Here is a 22,045-nt window from a genome sequence, read left to right as displayed (position 1 = left end):
GTAAACCAGTGCAGCAAACTGAGCTTTAAATATGTTGGTTTTATGCTCTTTTTCTACTCCAAAACATGAAAGTTAACAGGTGAGATGTTGCATTTTCATTTAAGATAAAATGATATTTTTATTTTGTTGTTGGCCCGTGAGAAAAGATTTAACCTACAGTAAACAGGAAGTGGAAAGGCTGCAGATAGATGAATAGAATAGAAAATGCCTTTATTATTCCTCAGTGGGGAAAGCTAGACGTCACAGCAGCGATGACACTTATTACAGGAGAAAAAAGGAGAATAAAGAATAAGAAAAATGAATAAACAACAAGAAAACATAAATCCTGAATAGATTTTAAAAATGCTGAATATACCACAAGTAATGCATACCACTGATGCGTTTTATTTAAAACTGACTTGCTCGTGTGTAATTTGGTTATTCCACATTCAGTGTTATTGCAAAAATAAGTTTGTTTCCAAATTAAAAGGTTCAAAATTGCAATTATGTTGATAAAGAAAATGTGCAAATTTGCCGTCACTTTTTCAAATAATATTAAGTTTGGTCCGCGACTTCGTCCCAGATTTTCATTTTGGCCCCGTGTGAGTTTGAGTTTGACATCCCTGCTTTAGATGCATCCCAAAGAAAAGCATACATCGTAGACCTCTTCTTTTTTAGTGGGTTTAAAAAAAAGATTACCAAAAATGAGAGTCATTGTTTTCAATCTTTTGGAAGTGTGCTGATGTATTTGTCTTGCCAAACAAACTTGAACATCAAGAAAATATTGCACAAAGTGAGTTTCCCTGAGAATGACTGCACAACAACATCCTTTTTCCTCAGTCTTGAGTCATTCTACTCATTCCTTTTATCCACCATGTGTTCATCAGGAAGTGAGCTTAAGCAAAAATTAATAATCCTCTTTCTTTGTCTCATTCTTATGTTTTTGTGAAGGACCTCTAAAGTTTTTCTTAGGTCTAAATGCAAACCGCTACATGTGGAGCAAAAGTAACACATTTCAGCGCCTTGAACACACCATCCCCACAGTGAAACATGGTGGTAGCAGCATCATGCTGTGGGGATGCGTCACTTCAGCAGGAACAAGGAAGCTGGTAAAAGTTGACGGAAAAACAGATGGAGCTATTAGGGCAATCCCAGAAGAAAACCTGCCAGAGGCAGCAAAACACTTTAATTCAACTGAATTCAGTTTATTTGTATAGCTCCAAATCACGACAAGTCATCTCAAGGCAGTTCACTATGCCATTCAATAAAAAGTTTCCTATTTAAGGAACCCAGCAGATTCCAGAGTTAAAATATAAGGTAATGAATAGAGAGGGAAAGAGAGAGAGAGTGTGTGTGTGTGTGTGTGTGTGTGTGTGTGTGTGTGTGTGTGTGTGTGTGTGGTGCATCAGCCTATTTCTAACTGAGACTGGGTATTGATCTGTACAGAAATAACCTTAACAGTCAACTGGACTGCTCTGTAAATTTGGACAAGGAAAAAGCTATTCATAGTTACAATCACAATTTAAACTAGCACCGACATTAACCCTCTGGAGGCAGACGTTGCAGAGTTGCGACGTTAAAACCTGCCTGCCTGGTTACTCCACATACGTATTTCATGAGCATTTTTAAACTCAGAAGTACCCCTGAAGGACTTAGTTGTCCGTCGTTTTATCAAAACTTATTTTGAGCCTGAGAGGGTTAAAGAGATTGCAAATAAAATGTTAAATAATAAACTGGATTTTTACTTTTTTGTTCCCATTTCTAATAGGAAGTAACAAAAATGAGGAAAATAAAACTACATTCATGCTACCACTAAAGCAAAATGTCAGAAACTTCTGAACAATTTAGATTTATTGCATGGTAAAATTTTAGAAATTGATTTAACTGGAAAAAAAAATGTCATGTTTTATAAAAATATGTTTATCTGAGTTATGCAATCACTTAGGGGCTTTGAAAAGTTTTTACTTATTTATTTTGTATTATGTTATAATAACTTCCCATGGGCTCACCGCTCGTGGGAAGGGCCAAAGGGTTTGGGTGCAGTGTGTGACAGGTGAGAGCGGGGACCTTGGCGGTCTGACCTTCGGCTACAGAAGCTGGCTCTTGGCACGTGGAACGTCACCTCTCTGGTAGGGAAGGAGCCCGAGTTGGTGTACGAGATTGAAAGGTTCCAACTAGATATAGTCTGACTCACCTCAATGCTTGGCTCTGGTTACGGAACCAGTTTCCTTGAGAAGGGCTAGTCACTCTACCACTCTGGAGTTGCTCCCACTGAGAGGCGCCGAGCAGGAGTGGGCATACAAGTTGCCTCCCATCTTGGTAACTGTACGTAGCAACCCCCAAAGTCACTGGTGGACAATGGCAGTTAGGGATGCTGTCAAGCTGAAAAAAGAGTCCTATCAGGTCTTTTTGGCCTGTGGGACTCCAGAGGCAGCTGATAGGTACTGGCAGTCCAAGCAGAAGGTGGCTCAGGTATTCGCTGAGGCAAAAACTCAGGCATGGGAGAAGTTTGGTGAGACCATGGAGCAAGACTTCTGCATGGCATTGATGGGACTCTGGTCTACCATCCGGCACCTCAAGAAGGGAAAGCAGTGTGCTACCAACACTGTTTATAGTGAGGATGGTGTGCTGCTGACCTTGACGCAGGAGGTTGTGGATCGGTGGGCAAAGTACTTCAAAGACCTCCTCAATCCCATTAGCACATCTTCCAGTGTGGAAGCGTGAAGAGCCCGGGGACTTCGGGTTGGACTCTCCAATCTCTGGGGCTGAGGTCACTGGGGTGGTCAAAAAGCTCCTTAAGGCTCTGGATGTTGTAGGGCTGTGTTGGCTCTGCAATATCACATGGACATCGGGGGGAGTTCCCCTAGACTGGCAGACTGGGGTGGTGGCCCCCCTATTTAAACAGGGGAACCGCAGGGTGTGTTCCACCTATAAGGGAATCACATTCCTGAGCCTCCGTGGTAAGGTTTATTCAGGGGTTCAGGAAAGGAGGGTCCATCAGATTGTCGAACCTCGGATTCAGGAGGAGCAATGTGGTTGTCATCCTGGCCGTGGAATACTAGACCAGCTCTATACCCTTAGGGGGTCCTGGAGGGTGCGTGGGAGTTTGCCCAACCAATCTACGTGCGTTTTGTGGATTTGGAGAAGTTGTTTGACTGTGTCCCTTGGGGAGCTCTGTGGGGGGTACTTCAATAGTATGGGCTACCAGGCCCTCTTATATGGGCTGTTAGCTCCCTGTATGACCGGTATCAGAGCTTGGCCATTGCTGGCAGAAACTCAGGCTCGTTCCCGGTGAGAGTTGGACTCCGCCAAGGCTGCCGTTTGTCACCGATTCTGTTCATAACTTTTATGGACAGGATTTCTAGGCACAGCCAAGGTGTTGAGGGGATCCATTTAGATGGCCTGAGGATCGGGTCTCTGCTTTTTGCAGATTATATGGTCCTGTTGGCTTCATTGGAACGTGATCTCCGGCTTTTGCTAGAGCGGTTCACAGCTGAGTGTGAAGCAGCCAGGATGAGAATAAGCTCCTCTAAATCTAACCCCAAAATTCCACTATCTCCGCTCTGCTCAGACCCGCCATCGCTTTCCGCTGCCGCTCGCTTCCGAACTTAAATTATACTGTACCCGCTCTACAACGGCTCCAATCCGGTGCGGAGACGCGCAAACAGGCATGCGTGGGATTTTCGAGATCTTGCGATACAGCAATAAATGCGGAAGTTAGATCCAAACACCTGTTGTGTGGGAGAAGCATCGAAATGAACTGTTTAATCTGCCTATCATTTGTGTTGAGAGATCAGCAGTGTTTGGATCAACAAAAGGGTGACTACTTTGATAGTAGAAACTGTATTTATGGCTTATTTTTGTGCATTTAAAGTTCAACCACCATTGATAGTTGTTAAAAGTTGTTAAACCTGTGCATATGAAACAAAAAACGTTTTTTGTTTATCGATTTATTGTGAAATAACGGAAGTTGTGTTTGCTCCCTTTCCTGTTGGGCGGTTGTGATTTCTGTCATTGACTGCGGAGGTGCTCCGGTGTCCGGCAAAAATAGAATCAATTCTATTTGTGCCGGATGGCAGGCGGCGCACTGCGCCGCACGGCCGCAGTAGTGAAACAGCTCTGATTGACTACAACGGGACCGTTTTTGCTGCGGAGTTCGTGCCGGAGCGGAGCGGAGATAGTGGAATTTTGGGGTAAGACATGGTCTTGAATCAGAAATGGGTGGAATGCCTTCTCGTTGGCTTGTTCATGAGTGAAAGAAAGCTGGAGCACGAGACCGACAGGCGGGTTGGTACTGCATCTGCAGTGATGCGATCATTATGCCGGTCTGTCATAGTGCAAAGAGAGCTGAGCCGGAAGGCTAAACTCTTGATTTACCAGTCGAACTATGTTCCTACCCTCACCTATGGTCATGAGCTTTGGGTAGTGACTGAATGAATGAGATCACGGATACAAGCGGCCAAAATGAGTTTTCTCCACAGGGTGGCTAGGCTCTCCCTTGGAAGATAGGTTGAGGAGCTCGGTCATCCAGGAGGGGCTCTGAGTAGATCCGTTGCTCTTCCACATCGAGAGGAGCCAGTTGAGGTGGCTCGGGAATCTGATTAGGATGCCTCCTGGACGCCTCCCTGGTGAAGGTTTTCGGGCACGTCCAACCGGGAGGAGAACTAAAGTAAGACCCAGGACACGCTGGAGGGACTATGTCTCTCAGCTGGCCAGTGAACACCTTGGTATTCACCCAAAAAGAGCTGGGGCCTCATTTATCAAGCTTGCTTACACACAAAATGGGGTCGGAAAACTACGTAAGCAACTTTCCACGCAAACTTTGGGATTTATGAAAGAAAACAGTGGAAAAATGTGCGCAACTTTAAGTTGACTAAGGACCTTGCTTACGCACATTTTGGACATGGAGAGCACCTGCAGTGTTGCTGCTGAGAAGGATATAATTATGAAATCCTGCAGCATTGTCACTGGTACTGCTTCTTTTTCACACAGAACAAGACCAGCCACATGCACACACAAACGCGCGCGCGCACACACACACAACGCCTGAAGCGCAGAATACGGAATGCAGAATATCAGCAGGGGGACAGATTGAGACAGAATGTCATGCGTTTGTGACAGCGTGTGTTCTGTCACTGTGACCCGATTGATTATGCGCCCTGCCTACTTGGACAAGGGAGATCTCCGTTTGGCTGACTGGTTAGCGTGCGTGACTTACACCCGGGAGTCTGGGGATCGAATCCTGATTGGACCCTTTTTTTTTAATATCTGCCACAGATCTCTCTGAAGAATTCACAAGATTGACGGCTTCAGCAACGCTGTGCCACTCCGTGGATTTTCTCTTATTTGTTTTGTAAAAGCACTTCTTTTCATTTCTCCACCTCACCCACAAGTACCTCAATTTCTGCTTCTGTGAAATAGTGCTTCCTTGATCTGCCTTGATCTACGGTCGCCATTGGCGAAGCGCTGCAACAGCCGGCTTATGTGTATGCATGAGATCCACAAGACACTTTGCATTGACTATTTATGGCAGTAAGTGGGCGTGGTGAGGGCGGGATGTGACTAAAAAGCAGCTGAGAAACTTTCTAGATAGTTTCTGATTTATGAAGCAGAGATTGCGTGCAGCTGTGCATACCCAATGTTTGATAGATCACAAACCTACTTGGCATAAGTACTTTTTTTTTTTTTTGCTGAGCTTAAGTACGGTTTTAGTAAGGATTCTACGCAATGTTTGATAAATGAGACCCCTGGCCCAGGTGGCTGGGGAGAGGAAAGTCTGGGCCTCTTGACATAGGCTGTTGCACAAGTCACCCGACTCCGGATAAGCGGAAAAAAATGGATGGATAGATAGATGAATAATAATAAGACTTGTCTACTGCTTTAAACAAATGCTATTAAAATTTAACACAGTAAGTACAAGTTACAGAAAAATACCTGGCACAAAAAAGAACAGAAGTAAGATGTGAATCATATTTTTTAACATCATAATTCAAATTCTCCTTGTAGATACTTTGCAGCAAAGATTACAGACAAAAATAAAACCACAATCTACCCCAGAGAAAAATAAAACCTATGGACAGTTTTTAAAGTTAATATCGAGTGACTAACATCTTATCCAATCATAATAAAACAACACAACTGATAAAGTCATCCAAAGATGGTTACCGTAAATCCTTTAATACAGGCCCGGGCCTGTATTTGACTCAAGTTCATCAAGCTCCAGGCCTTTATTGGAAGGAGGGCCAGAATTAGAGGCAGGCCTCTATTTCTATTTGAGCAAAATGAACTAATGGTTCGCTGGAGTTTTTGACAATTAAAATTGCGCCGACATTTTCAAAGTTAAACACATTTCTTTTAACAACGGTAGTTTCTGCTTCAGCCCTCTCCCCCCTCCCCCTGCGCAGCAGCCGCAAACTCACTGATGCACCTGCAGCCTCTCAGAGTTCCAGTTGCTCTAAACATTAAAATAATTATTTCATTTTCTGTTCCTCACTTATGATTACCTTCAATGGTGTTTGTTTGTTGCAACCACCAGGTACAAAAACTAACTTGTTTTTATTTGACTATTTTTCTGTCCTGCCTGTTTATTATCTTCCTGCATCTCCTCTCAATCCTAAAGAAAAACTGCTACCTGGGTTCATATTTATTCACCTTATGAGTTACCTTTGAACTGCAGTTCTAAAAGATCTACCGACCGCAAAAACAGCGGAGTGCTCCCTGCTTGGCGACCGCATCAGTGATCGGTGCATCACCGGAGGACAAGGTGATGCGCCCCGCTCCACAGCAACGAAACACATCAGGCGCAAATAAAAGACAGAAAACATCAAAGGAAATGAGCCGACATGAACGATCGTGTGTCAGTACCAACGCTCTGGCACAGCGCGTTGCCCCCCCCCCCCCCCCCCCGAGCGCAGGAGCTTGTCACCTGCTGACAGCAGGCTGCTGTCTTTTCCGAGGGCTGCATCTTGCCGGTCATTATCATGTGACAGCGACTAGTCGATGACAGACATAAAAAGTCACTGTAGTGAAGTCGACTAGTTCATACAACCCCTATTGCTCCCCAGTGTTCTGCAGCGCACGTTCTCTTTAAACTTGATATCAAATTTTCGCCTCCTCTTCGTCTCTGCACGGTTAAAGTTACCCTCGCGGTCTATCACTGGCAAATCAAAAGTGAGACGATGACACAACCGCCCCCCGTACTTGTTTGTTACCACATTCCACCCGGCCACAATAGGAAACCGGCCATTATTCACCTCTGTCGACTCCGACACCGGCCAAAATATGATACCCGGCCGTTACTTGAATACAGGCCTGTATTAGAGGATTTACGGTATTTCAACTTATTGCTGTTAGAGGTGCTTCAGGCAATTCAATCATGTGATAATAATGACTTTGTGAGGGCAAGTGTTCTTGTTCATCTCCAAGAACACATGGACAGGCTTGATTTTAACATGATGGCCAATTCTACAGTAAAAAATGAAGTATGTTTTGATATTTTACAGTTTCTCCTCTCTTAAGTCTGAAAGTAAACAGACTGACAGTATGTTTAAACAGGAATTCACGAGGGAATGAGTAATGGCTTTGCTCTCATTTTGGCTACCCTTACGTTATTTTTACTCTCTGCAGCGCCCACACACCAGCAGGCCACAAAAAAGCTCTGAGCTTACAAAAAATATATATAATAATAATAATAATAATAATAATAATAATAATAATAATAAGCTATAGTACAGCAAAGAAGATGTTCAAAATGTGCAAAGAAAGAATTTTTGTTTAATCTTTGATGAAAATCCACTTCATAGTCTTGGATGATCTTTCTGTTTGGATTTCTAAACACAGTGGAAACAGTATCTGTGCGCGCGCGCGCGCACACACACACACACACACGCACACGCACGCACGCACACACACACACAGTCACACGGGGGTAACTCCCTCAAGTGCATCCAAGGAATGATGTTTTACACAACAACATTGTCCCCTCTAAGGTTGTGTGTGTGTTTCTTATGCATATGTTAATGATAAATGACCCGCACTTGTATAGCGCCTTTTCAGAGAAAAAGGACTCCAAACTGCTTCACAATAGGGTTGTAAAGCATAAACTGATGCAACCGGATACTTGTTTCCACAAGTGAGAGATACGGCTGCATTGGTAGCAGCTTCCTGAATCGATTGGAATCAGCTAGCGGCATCATATATGCAGTAAACATCTCTTAAACAACGCGAAAGTTTAAGCTTCCCATGTAACTCCGAAGCTGCCTTGCTGGAGTTAGCAATGAGTGATCAACAAATGACGATGTAAAAAATGGAGGAGGTGGGGAACAACAGCATAAAATATGAACGTTTATTCACCTAATACGGAGCAAACGTTTTAGTTGATGATGGAAATGACAGGAAACGAGGGTTTAAAACACGGTTTAGAGGTGACGACTGCATGAAGAGGTGGACAAGAATGAAAGACAAAGTTGTCCGTGTTATAAAGTCTCTATAAGCACATTAGTAAATGCATTATTGTGGACCAGATGCATGAGTGTAATTGTGGCATGGTACCACAGAAAAGTGCTACACCCTTTGTTTTCCTGGCGGGGAATTGCTTTGCAACACTCCCTAGGTGATAGACAAGTCCGAGAGCAAAATGTATCTGTCAGTACGTGTACATCTTTCCCTTACGGAGCTGACAGAGACGTACAAATCAGACTTTCTACTAGCAGCACCACAAATGTGGAACAACATGCAAGGAAACATGGTCGAGAGTATGGTGAGAACTCAGTACACAGGTCAAAAAGCGGCAGGTTAATTTATTTTATACATTTTTATTTACTTTCTATTATTTTTACATGAAGCACTTATCACTGTGTTAAGTACTGAGATAAGACCGTGGTTGCTGCTCTGTTCTTCCACTCTGGCTCTCTAGGCCCGAGGTTACATTTTGAAATGAATGACCACCATCATTATAAGGTTGTTGTTACTTGGTTTGTTTATAGGTGTGTAACTTACATTATTACCAACCTCTAGTGTTCAAAACACTATGCTTAGCCTCAAATGTTGATCTTTATTTGTATTCTGTGCTGTGTTTACCTAAGGAGTTCCCATCCAAAGATTTAGCCACTTGTTTTGGTCCATGTCTACAAATAAATACATTAAAATGTGATTTTTGTTGTGCTGTTTTTGTGTTTTGTTTCAAGTGCCATATAGCCACAATGCTTAGAGATATGTGGTCTTTTACATAGCTGAAAAGAGAATATTTTACTCTCACTTTAACAGAAGCGGCATCTTTACTTTATAAAATATCTACAAAAAATGTTCACTATAAAATCAAATTGTTTTGTTCCTACAGGGTATTCGAATTGAATCGCTTTGAATTGAATTGTTTTGAATCTGTAAGAAAGGATATCGTTTTTAAACCAAATCACAACCTATGTATCTAGATGCATATCGAATCGTTTGTCAAAGAGAGATATGCAACCCTACTTAACACTACAGTCCATCAGACTGTTATCCATCCTGCAGGTTCCCTGTTCACCCTGGTTTATCTGGCTGGTTATGTAAGTGTGTGACTCTGTCAGAGCCAGCAGACACTCTACAGTCCTCACAAAGTGCTGCCAGACTGACAGTGTCCCAACCTGATCTCTATGTCTGCACACCAGGGACAAACTGAACAGACTGATGTAACCTTTTGATGCAGACTATGGTAAAAGTCGTCTTCTAGGGTTCTACAACTCCCCAAGGTGCTTCACATCACATGCAGTCATTCAACCATTCACAAGCATTCATCGGTGACTCTGACCACCACCAGCGGGCAAGAAGGGTAAAGACCTTGCCGAAGGACACAACAACTGCAACAGACTGAGTGGAACTCACACCTGCAACCCTTGTTATGTGAAGGGTACTTAAATCATCTGCCATCATTGTCTCTAACCCCGGCTTTCCACAGGAGCCGTCAGCAGCACGTTACTGCAGCAGCACGTCATAGCTGCTGATAGGAACCGCTGTGGTCAACATAACCTTTTCCACTGGAGCCGTCAGCAGCGCGAGTCGGCCACGTCTCAGGAGCAGCATGTCGCGGCCTTTACGCGCCGGTTCTATTTTCTACACGCGACGCCTCTGAAACGGGTCAAGTTCGACATTTTTGGGGAAGGAAAGACAGGAAATTGGACGCGGAAATGGAAATGGAGAGAAGCTCCCGAGATTTTCAGAATAAAGAACGTACTGCCTTCCGGTTGCTTTACTTTAAAAAAGGTTACTAACTGTGCGGCCCCGTGAGAAGTTATCACCTAGCTAGCGGTCTCCTTTGTTTTTCAGGTCCGTATGGGCGATTATAAAACGGACAGAACATAAAACACAAACCATGCTGTAGTTTTCTCCTGCTTGTTGTTGTGTTTACTGACGAAGTCACTCGTGTGACTTCGTGCTCGGTCGGTGACGGCTGCTCCCCTGCTGCTTCGCGTCTCGTGGGAAGGGCCAAGCAGCAGTTTACGCGAGCAAGACGTGCTGCTGCAGTAAAGTGCTGCTGACGGCTCCTGTGGAAACCCGGGGTAAGGTTTTTCAAGTGTACAAAGTTATTTAAAGGTGCATTATGTAGAAATGAAGTAAAATGACATCCTGTGGTAAAATTTGGTTACTGCAACCACTTTAAACAACTCTGGAGCTTTTTGCCGACTGTTGTCAAATTACAATTGTCTGCGCTGCAATATTAGCTCGCAGGAGACGCGGCAACCCCACACTCACTGATGGTAAACAGTAGTTACGTCCATTCTTCCTTTGTTTCGAAAGGAGAAAAACTGACAATCCTGCAGCCACCTGGATAAGAAACATGTTTCTGTGTAAAAATGACTGAAACTTTAGACTCTTTTGGGATTTTCCCACTGTAACATTCTCACTTTATTCTTACATACTGCAGTTGCAGTTTACAATAGAACAATGTGGCTTAAATGGATTTTACAGCTATTTGGAAGTATTTTTCATGTAAAAGTTCTAAACAAGTCATTGGAGAAAAGGGTCTATATATCCTTCAAGACCAATGAGCTAATGCTAGTCCATGAGCAGACAAGAGCAAGGTGGACTGTTGATGTCTTTGAACAGGTCACATGTCTAGTCTTAAAAACTCCCTAGTGGTTTATGCCAATGTTCTTTCATAAACCTTTCTCCTAGAGACGTACCAACTCTGGTTTTGTGAGCCAATATCAATATCAATCAGTTTAATAGCTCTGATTGGTTAACACATGCTTATCTCAAACCACTAATAGTAGCAGAGTATAAATTTGTTTCCTGACTCTAACTTTTAAATTCTGGTTCGGGAAGTAAAAACGTCCACAAAGTGGTGTTATTGCTTGTGTGAATTTATCTGAGCTTTCCACTGAATGTGTAAGCGGCATGTAACGTAATAGATGCTCCTCACCATCAGCTCAGCGTCACATCTCTTCCATACAAACGCTTTCAGACGCGCATCAACAGCTACTGCCTTTTGTAACAGAATGAAATGACTGTTTCCCCCTTCCTCTGACACAGGACTAGTCTGCATGAGATATGGTCTCAAGGTCTCATGCATTTGCTTATAACCTGCTTCTTTTCAGCTCAACAGAAGAATGAAGAATGAACTCTTTTCTTTTAATTAATCAAAGAACTCTATTTTAATAAAGCTAATCAAGCAAAGTGTTAGTCAATAAATAAGATGTGACCGATATGTGAAATCAAAATATTAATTACTTTATTATAATCCTATAGAATATAATAAGTAATATGACTTTAAATGTTCCAACAGGACTGATTTCACGTAGTGTTAAAAAGACATGACACATTACTTTCACTGATCCAATCAGAATCTGACAGATCTGACGGAGGCGTGGTTTTGATGGTGTTTGGTAATTTTTAATTCAACAATAAACCAAAACATCCGAAGTATAAAACTATGCCACGTCATCTCTAACGCCAGTTCAAAGCGTTCTAAAGAGTGTCTGAGTGGCCAATCGGTAACTCTCCTCTTCAGCTGTACGTGCACACTCCTTAATGAAAATAACAGCTGAGACAGTCCCTTGTGTGTGTGTGTGTGGCCCGGAGGACAGGAGAACGCGCAGCTAATTAATTAAATAATTTGGTTCTGTACCTTTCTCTTCAGCACAGCCGACAAAGGTTTATGATGGGTCAGTCCTCCTGCATGCTCAGATCATTCCCTTCCCTTGCTTGAAAAATTGTTCCAAAATGAAAGTTGAACCCACATCTTTTTTATCTGTGAATTCAATGCCGTTCAGCGAGTCTCAAATAAAAATTTGGGCATCTTACTGTAAAAAAAAAAAATACCATTAATGTAAAAAATAATCTCTAAACAAACTATGTTCACATCCAGAATCGAACCTGGGTCTCCTGCACAAGAGTCCATCATCTTACTAGGCGAGCTAAAGCACCAGTGACGTCATTTGTATCTGTAATATTTATATCCTTGATGACAGCTGAAACAATGTTCAAAGAATGGTTCGGAGCAAAAATGGCTATTTTGTTGCTAATTTGCAGGAAATATTTAGAAGAAAGTAGCTAAGGGTCCTCAGAAATGTAGCTAGGTTTGTCACTAGGCGTTAGGAACAGTGACAAAGTCGCTGAGTTGGCACTGCCTCTCTCTCTGCTGCTAAAGCTACGGATAGCAAATGCTACGGGCGATGCCTGAGCGTGAACGCGCATGAAGCAGCCTGCTCGACCCGAGCAGCTCTCTTTTTCTGTGATTGTACAGAATAACAGGCAGTCACAGTAAAAATGCCAGGGCTCATTCTACAGGACCAGGGCATTGCAGAAGAATGTATGAAGAAGAAATTTATTATTTCTATACAGGCTGTCAAACTTCCTTAAAAAGTTCCAATCATCTGGTTTAATTAATCTTACAGATCCATAAGGTGGATTTCAGATTTCCTATGGAATCTGACGCCTTATGGCTTATTAAATAACATGTAATTTAATTAATTACACTTTCATACAAGTGGTCCCACCAAGTCACAAAATCACTGGAGAATGGCAGGATTATGCATGACTTCACCACGTCACGCAATGACAGGCAAGGAGAAAAACGGCAGCACGTATCCAAAAGGGTCTGTTTTTTCTCCTCTTTTTACCTCAACCACAGAGGTAATGACATTTTATTTTTAATTTTTACCAGTAATAGAAAATCTGCACATCATTTGTTTTGAAGATTGTCGGATGCTTTATACTGCCTTCTTGTTTGATTTCCTGTCTGGTCTGATATGGACTGCTGAGATTGATGTGTTCTGGAAGTGTAGCACGTGAAAAAATAATTGAAGTGTAAATTTAGCGAAGCGACACTACACCTCTGGGACGTGTCCAAAACGCACTGCTTTGCAGCAGGTGGAAATGCACCCATCGACTAACAGTGGCTGCTATTTGAGTATTACGCGTCACGAACCTTACAGGATGAAAACTCAGGCCGGGCTAATGCTCAGTGAAGGTCGGATCCTGGCTTCAGCATAAATATGAAGAATTTCTGCTGGACACAATCACCAGATGCACCTGAAGTGCATTATAATAACTACAGAATTCCATTTATACGTATAATCACGCTGCTAAGAAATAGGAAATGTTTTCTACTTTGGTCTTGGCGATATTTGGATTAGTTGTTATCTCATCAGGCTAAGAATTACAAAGAAAATGGGAAAAACAAAAAAAAAAAAAAACCACATGCTGTGTTATTGTATCTGGTCCCACCTGCTGCAAGAAAAGTCCATCCTTCTTGTGGGACAAACGTGGCTCGAGGATGAACAGTCACAACCTCCTTCTCCTTCCCTGTGAGAGTTAAGCAAAGGCCATTCAATCCACTGCAAAGACAAAAATGCTTAAATGTATATATTTTGCTGTATTAGCCTCTAGTTACATGTTTGCAAAGTGATGCCTGGGGCATTTGGAGCCAATATACAGCACACATGTTAGGAGGAACAGGTCATCATGTTGATCAGTGTTTGTCTCTATGATGCAGTCCTTTAATGATCTGTGACAATTAAACCCATGACTCGTGGCAAGACTTGGTTATAAAGGCCTTATACACTGAGAAACCGCGTAATACTTTCACTCTGAGTTGCAAGCTAAATGTTAAAATAGCATTTAAACCCTTTTGTATGCATTTGCCGCCAAAAGAAAATGAATGAGAAAATGGTAACGTCAAAAAACGCCTGACCGCTCTACGTCAGAGAAAAAATTAGTAATCATGGCCACACACAACTTGGCTCATGACTGCCCACAAAAAGACTATTGATTTAGTACCCAGGAGAAAGTAGAGTGCATTTCAGGTAGTCAAAGCTAACCATTAGCATTAGTAACTCCACAATATGGCAGAACTTCTTCAGGCTCGTGTTGTTTGTGGAGAGAAAACATCAAAGTTGCATTCCAACCCTGAGTGCAACTTACATGCCATTCATTCCTTGTCATCTTAGACAACACCCTATCCTTCATTCCTCATATTAACAACACAATAAAAACTGCTTATTTTCATCTTCGCAATATCAATCGGCTCCGCCCCTCCCTCAGTCAGCACTCCACTGCTATTTTGGTCCACAGCCTGGTCACCAGTCGCATCGATTACTGTAATGCCCTCCTCTCCGGTCTCCCTCTAAAATCCCTCAACAAGCTACAGTTAGTCCAAAATTCAGCTGCCCGGATAATCACTAAGACCTCCACTTTTGATCCTTGATTTGGTCCTGCAACAACTTCACTGGCTCCCTGTCAAATACAGAATTGACTAGGGATGGGTACCGAATTCGGTACTTTTTAAGGCACCGACCGAATTCCATAGTACCGACCGAGCACCGATTCACGTCATTTCAAACGGTGCCTCGTTTCAGTACCCGTCCTTCATAACGAGAACTTGCCAAGACAGCTGCGCATACGCAAGAGCGTTATGTCGTCGCTTGCTACGAGCCAGTTGTAAACAGAGCAGCATGGTAGAAAGACAACGACAACGATCTAAGTGAGACATCCTCATCTTAATCTGCTCCGGTAGGTAAATAAAATGTTTAATATAATGTTAGCTTGATACGTTAGCTTCCGTTCCACTAATGGTGCGTTCGCTTTCTCCTCGGAACTCCGAATTTCCGACTAGAAGAACATGAACGCGCTCTAAAGTTTGGCTTCACTTTACTAAATGCGACGGGTGATTGGGTCAAGATGAAACCAGTGATAATGGTCTAAGTGTGAGGCATCATCGTTTTAATCTGCTCCAGCAGTTAAATAAACTGTTTAAGATAACGTTAGCTTGATATGTTAGCTTCCATTGCCACCGTTGTTATCAGCTAATGGTGCGTTCGCTTTCTCCTCAGAAATTCTAACTTCTCAGTAGGAAAAATCAAATGGCAAAAGGAATGAAGATACACAGTAAATTTAGTTCACGGTAAAGAAGTTTGCTTCAGTTTATCAGCTTATAAAACTACAAGGATGATATTAAAATACAAACAGTTGAATGTTATTTATCGTGATATTTATCAAATATTGTTATATATTGAGAAAAATATATATTTAATTATAAAAGAGAATTAAAATAATAAACACTCAAAAGTATTGAAAATTGGTACCGTTAAGTACCGGTATCGATTCCTAGGTACCGGGAATTAGTACCGAATCGATTCAAATGTCAAAGGTACCCATCCCAAGAATTGACTATAAGATACTTCTTCATGCCTTTAAAGCCATCCATAATCTCGCTCCCCCTTATCTTTCTAATCTCCTCCACATTGTCACCCCCACTCGCTCTCTCCGATCATCATCTTCACCTTCCCCGTCTGTTCCTCGCACTCGTCTCTGTACTATGGGAGTCAGAGCTTTCAGCCACTCAGCTCCAAAACGCTGGAACACTCTACAGCCTGACCTCCGCAATATAAACTCCTTCTCAACCTTCAAGTCTCAACTCAAAACTCACATGTTCCGCCTGGCTTACTCATTGTAACTGTCCTCCTTCCATCTACTCTTTTTAGTCTATTATCCATTGTACTGCTCTGACTCTACCCTTGGGAATTACTCTTAGCACTTATTTCTTGTTTGTATTGCTTGCTGTTCCTTATATTTTGTCTTGTACAGTGACCTTGAGAGCTTTGAAAGGCACTTGAAATAAAATGTATTATTATTATTCCTACTAGAGACCAATGCAAATGTATGGATTAAACAAGTGTTCCACACTTTTAAGGACATGTACGTATGTAGCAAAAATCTCCATATACATGCATGCCCCTTTGGAAGATAAGGAGAGGAGACTAGACATCCACTAAAATCTGCAAAGACAATAGGTATACTCGTGAATCTGTAGCACTGCATTTAGAGTAAAATCATAAACTGAGCTCAATCAGCTCATCTCTGAACTCTCAGCTCTGAGGTGATGATTGTAAAGCAGGAAAAACGATAGCGGTCGTCACGCTGAGCCGACCATTACCTCTCACGTCAGCATGATGAAGCACAACACAGAAACGCTGACAAAGAAGACAACAACACACATGCAGACAGGGACACTGCTGTCAGTTGTAACAACCACCTCCACTTCTCCCCCAAAGGCAGGAAGTGATGACTGATAGGTGGATGAGAGAGATAGAAGAAATGGAAGAGGATTTGCTGACATCAAGTCTTGGGGATCTGACTCAGTGAAGAGCAGAGGTGCTGATTTTTGCGCCTGTAATTCACTCGAGCGGAGGGGTAGAGAAAAGAAAAACAAAGGCTGAGCTGTGAGTGCCAGTCTGGCACGGTCATGCCACCAGATGGATGGACATGTTTTCATGTTTTACTCATCAACAGAGAATTGTTGCTTTTGTTCTTTGTTTGCATGTTGTCAGCCAGAAAATCTGGGAATATTAAACTACTTTCCAGATAAATAAATTAAATCATCTGACATTTATAGGGTACAGGGTGGAAGTCACAGGAAGATCAAGGTCTAAGGCTGCTACGCTACGTTTCTATGCTTACACAAACAGGTATCTGACAGCAGAATTTACAGCTAAGTTGACTGCATGAACAGACACTGCAGTATAACTGAAGCATGAATCATGAAATGCAATTTTCTTCGGTTATTTTTGCTGTGATGTTAACAAGCAGCTGCTCGATACTTTGTAAAATATATATATATAAAAGAAGACACAGTGGGAGGTCTAAATCTTGTGTAAAAGTAAAAGAGAAACAGAGAGGAGTCCTGCAGTTTTAGCACATGTGGCATTCTGGCCAAATGATCTTTTAGAAAACATCATTTACATCAGGTATGTCCGACGTGCAGCCTTTTTCTATCTCCAGATTTTTACAGATTTTTTTAATTTAATTTATTTCCAACATTTACAATAAACTGCCTGGACAAAAAAAAAAAGTCACCACCTGGACTTAACTAAGTAAATAGGTGCGAGGCTCCTTTTGGATGATTACTGCATGGCCAATTATCTTTCATCTTATATTTAACCCCAACTGCTGCAGTGAGTTGCTTCTCATTCCTTAAACAACATGTGGAAAGACACATCTGGTGGTCATGGAAAAGATGTTAGTCTGTTTGAGAAGGGTCAGATCATTGGCATCAAGCAGAGAAAACATCTAAAGAGATTTTAGAAAGGACTAAAACTGGGTTAAGAACTGTCCAACGCACTATTATTATTAACTGGCCTGATGAGTCCAGATGGACCCTGTTCCAGAGTGATGGCGCATCAGGGTAAGAAGGGAGGCAGATGAAATGATACACCCAGCATGCCTAGTGCCTACTGTACAAGCCTGTGGAGGCAGTGCTATGATCTGGGTTGCTGCAGTTGGTCAGGTCTAGGCTCAGCAACAGGATGTGCTCCAAGCTTGAGGTCAGCTGACTACCTGAATATCCTGAATGACCAGGTTTTTCCATCTTCCCTGATGACACGAGGATATTCCAACATGACAATGCCAGGATTCATCAGGCTCAAATAGTGAAAGAGTGGTTCAGGAAGCATGAGACATCATTTTCACACACTCATTCCAGAGTGTAGGGGCTATTACTGAGAAGGCCTGGCCCCCCTTGATCTTAGTGTAGAGCGGGGGACTTCTAGCAACTCCTGCTCAGCAGAGCGAAGGGCCTGAGTGGGGACACGCCGCTGCAACACTTCAGCTCTCTTGTTACCTGGGACAATTTTTGATGTACAAACATCAAAAATTGATAGACATGCATTATGTATCATTGTCAGTGTTTCCATTGCCTACATCACAATTTTGAATCTCTGAACAATTTTAAAAATATTTTATGGATTTATCTATCTTCAGTCTTCTAAATAGCTACCAACTCTTTATTTGTTCTTGATAAAATACAGTGAAGTGGTCACTAATAACCCTTATTAATACCCCACTATGTGTTTTGTTCATAATGTTCATTTAAGAATTACAAATAAAACATATGAACTCATAAGATTTTTAAATAAATACAAATATATCACATTGTTTGCGGCCTCCAGGACTTGACAGTTTTGACCTTCATCTGGAAAAGTTTGGACACCTCTGACTGAGAACAGAGAGGGTAATGGAAAACTATGAGTAACTTGGCTCATCTTTTTCTGAACTATAAACTTAAATATATGTAGGCATTTTTATTCCATGCTCATTAAAAATGAAATAATGTTTCTTGTTGGGAAAATATATTAACTTGAATAAAACATATACCCCATCCTTACAATATATAATGTTATCTTGTAATACCTTTAACCCTCCCACTGTCTTCATGGGTGACCCCACGAGGAAAGTTGACCATTGAGCAGGATTGATGGTTTATCCCTTGAGGTCCACATGGCAGGGGTGAGAAATGAGCACCACCTCACCCCTGCCATGTGGACCTCAAGGGATAAACCATCAATCCTGCTCAATGGTCAACTTTCCTCGTGGGGTCACACCCATAAAGACAGTGGGAGGGTTAAGAAATGCTTGTAAGACTAAAAGGAAATATGTTGAATTGATTTTTTAAGAAGTTATGTTGTTAAAAATGTTACATAAGAACATAAAAATCTGATTTTAGAATGAGAAACATGGTTTAGTGTGATTGCGGTCCTCTGCTTCCAGTTACAATTCTGTTTTCTTGAGAAAAACTTGTCAATGTTTAAATGACAATATTAGATATTTCTTTTATTAAATACCACAGAATAACTATTCTCCATGTGTAAACCAGACCATCTCTGTTGTCGTACAGGGTGTTTCCTGGCTCAAATTGAGGCAGAGGTGGTACCATCCTGACCATGCGCCAGCACATGCACACTCTGTGCATTCAACTGCCTCACTTTTTTAAAGGCAAAATATTTTTTCGTTAAGTGTTTTAATCTAAGCTTCTGTTGATCAATTGAATATTCCATTTGACAACGTTTCAAGTGAAACAAAACTGGTTGCTGCTAAAAAATATTAAATAAAATGACAAAATTATCAGGCTGAAATAACAGACTCTTAATATGAAAGGCTCAATAATATGCATTAGATTGGCGTTTAGTTACTTTTTGCCATCTGATATTTATAGTTAAAATATTTTCAAATATTTGACCTACAGTTCAGTAACATTCTAGGTTTGTAATAATAACACTCATCTTAGTCAAAATAACATAAATAAATCCAGTTAAATATAATGCATTTCATTAACATGCATTTGTATTGGAAATGCTAATAACATTTAATTTCTGCTGCTAACAATGTAATGGTGGCATGTCTATTACGTACGGGTTGGCAATAATCCAGTTGAAATTATGTTCAAAAATAAAAGCGTTTGTGAGTTATATACTACAACTGCTTGCCGTACACCTGCTCCTGTGTGTGGAGCTGACTTGTAGCAGTAATGCGACTCGTATCTGCAGCGGTTCTGATCCGTAGCGCTGCAGGATGCAGAATAAACAGGATGGTGGGGACTTTTAATTCGCTTGTAGAGTTTAGTCTTTCTTAGTTTTACCATCATCGTATATTTTTCTGTGCGCCACTTGATCGTGAGACTGCTACCCGTTAGCTTTAGCATTAGCCAATCTGCGTGTAGCTGCACTTTTGATCCCAAACTTTGGACCGGTTCTGCCTTTGTGCCTTTGCTGGTTCCTTTATTTTCCTCCACTGCATCCAGATTACCACACTGTGCACCAGTAAAAAGTAGTGATGTGTCGGTCGCGAACGAACTGGCTCTAACAGCCGGCTCTTTGAAGTGAACGACGGGAGCAGGCTCATCATTGGGAGCCGTCCCCTCCCCTCCCCCCTTGCTTTGGTGAAAGCTACAGGCGATTGGTCAGCATGTGTAACTGCCATATTAATGTCGATGGTAACTGCGTGTCCAGACTGTCCACGCACAGAACAGTAGGGGGCAGGGAAGAGGGAGGATCAGACTCAGACACACAGCAGAGCACATGCGGGTGGAGGGAGACTAGAGGGAATGACGAGGAGGAAAAAGGCGAGGGAGGAGAATGCGATGAGAAACTGAGCGCCAGCAGTCGGAAAGTGGAGATTTCTTAAAGTGTTCAGTTATTGAATCCATAGAAATGATAAATATTTGATATATTGCATTTTTTTACATTAGTAAATCATTTTACATATAGTTTTGCATTATTTTCATTATAAATGGTCTCTACGCAACAGAAAATCTGAGGAGCCACTTGGGAGCCGAAAGATCCGGCTCTTTTTGGTGAGCTGAGCCAAAAGAACCGGCTCTCTAAGAAGAGCCGTAATTCCCATCACTAGTAAAAAGCATTTTTCTTACACGTAACTTACTTTTGTTCAATAAAGTTCTGGAGAAAATAGAAATTCAAAGATGTTGCACCAGTGCTACGTTTAAAAACAGATAAACACGCACAGACAGTTTTTTTTTGTCGCACTGTACAGCCCTGCTCTGATATGGAAGAGCCTGGGGGAAAATCAGGACATCAATAGCACCAACCATAGATAAGTACCAACTAGATAGAAAGAAATTATTGATCTTCGTTTTCTGCAGCGGTTTTAGTGCTTTTCGGTGCACCACTGCAGATACAGCGCCCCTGTAGTGGCACAACGCTGCAACTGCAGTTAAAATAAGATCCATACAGCTGGGGGCAGAGTGAAATCAGGCTGGGGCGGCACAAAATTAGCTGGAGGCGGCCGCCACGCAAATTTGAACGCAGGAAAAACCCTGTCGTATCCATTAAAGTTTCTAATGGAATGTGATATCCTGGTGTTCCTTAACTATAGTGAACCAAAGGAGAAACTTTTTTGTTTTCTCATGATTAAAAAACAGAAAAAGGTTGAGATTTGACAGCAAGCCTGGTTATGTCATGATAAAGATATAAAATACAAAACATGTTTTCAAACAAAAATTGGCTTTATTATTTTTGTGTAATTAGATAATAAAGATGAGATCTCAAGAGAAACACATGAACTTTTAGCTTTTTGATCATTTGATGTACATTTTTATTTAAAAAAACTGAATGTGTATGCAGTTTGGACATTTCTACAACGCTGTGACATAAAAGATGAGCTGCAGCTGAAGAAGCAAAGCTGCAGGAGGGCAGAAAGGAGGAGGAAAGAGGTGCTTTAGATAGAAGACTGCTGCAGACTTTTATCTACCTCATAAACCCTTTTTACGGCTCCCTGCTCATCAGTTTTTGCACGCCTCAGGAGAACGGTGCACCGCCAACACACATAACTGCACCTCAACATTTATCACAGACTCATTTTGTGGAGCACAAGTGGGAGGATTGCTTTTCTCCAAGTGTGCATCAGTGCCCTACCTTGGATGTACTGCATCTCGCTGATTTGAAGTGGCTGCCTTGGCAGAGCTTGGAAGTTCTAGTGTGGAAGAGATAAAAGACTTTGTCAGATGTACGTTTGTTCTTTTAATGTTCGTCAGTTATAAGCAGATCATATTCTACTATTAGACCTGTTAAGTGAGAAGGATCTGTAATAACGCACTCCATGTTCTTTTAAAGCTGGCACAGGTTCCTCAGGCTGTGTCAGGCCTGGTCCTGGAGGGTCACTGCTATGCATGTTTTAGCTGTTTCCCTTTTTCAACACATCTGATTCAAAGACTGAATCATCTCTTCAGCAGGTCCCCAAGCTCTTAAATCACCCACCTATTTAAGACTTGTTGAAGTATGAAAACTTAGTCATGCAAGTG

The 22,045-nt window shown here is 41.8% G+C and overlaps 1 protein-coding gene across 3 annotated transcripts in view; it reads right to left on the bottom strand.

Moving 5' to 3' along the window:
• Nucleotides 1-22,045, bottom strand: part of poln (polymerase (DNA directed) nu) — a 109,095-nt gene that overhangs the window by 42,900 nt on the left and 44,150 nt on the right. For all 3 annotated transcript variants that reach the window (XM_070547034.1, XM_070547035.1, XM_054747692.2), the window contains 2 exons: nt 21,660-21,717; nt 13,684-13,761 (listed from right to left, as the gene is read on the bottom strand). In XM_070547034.1, coding sequence (XP_070403135.1) covers nt 13,684-13,761; nt 21,660-21,717 — 136 coding nt within the window. The remainder of the gene's footprint in view (nt 1-13,683; nt 13,762-21,659; nt 21,718-22,045) is intronic.

Source organism: Nothobranchius furzeri, chromosome 2 (assembly GCF_043380555.1).
Source record: "Nothobranchius furzeri strain GRZ-AD chromosome 2, NfurGRZ-RIMD1, whole genome shotgun sequence".
Taxonomy (NCBI): Eukaryota; Metazoa; Chordata; class Actinopteri; order Cyprinodontiformes; family Nothobranchiidae; genus Nothobranchius; species Nothobranchius furzeri.
The sequence above is the reverse complement of the archived record's forward strand: the minus strand, read 5'-3'. Positions and strand labels throughout refer to the sequence as shown.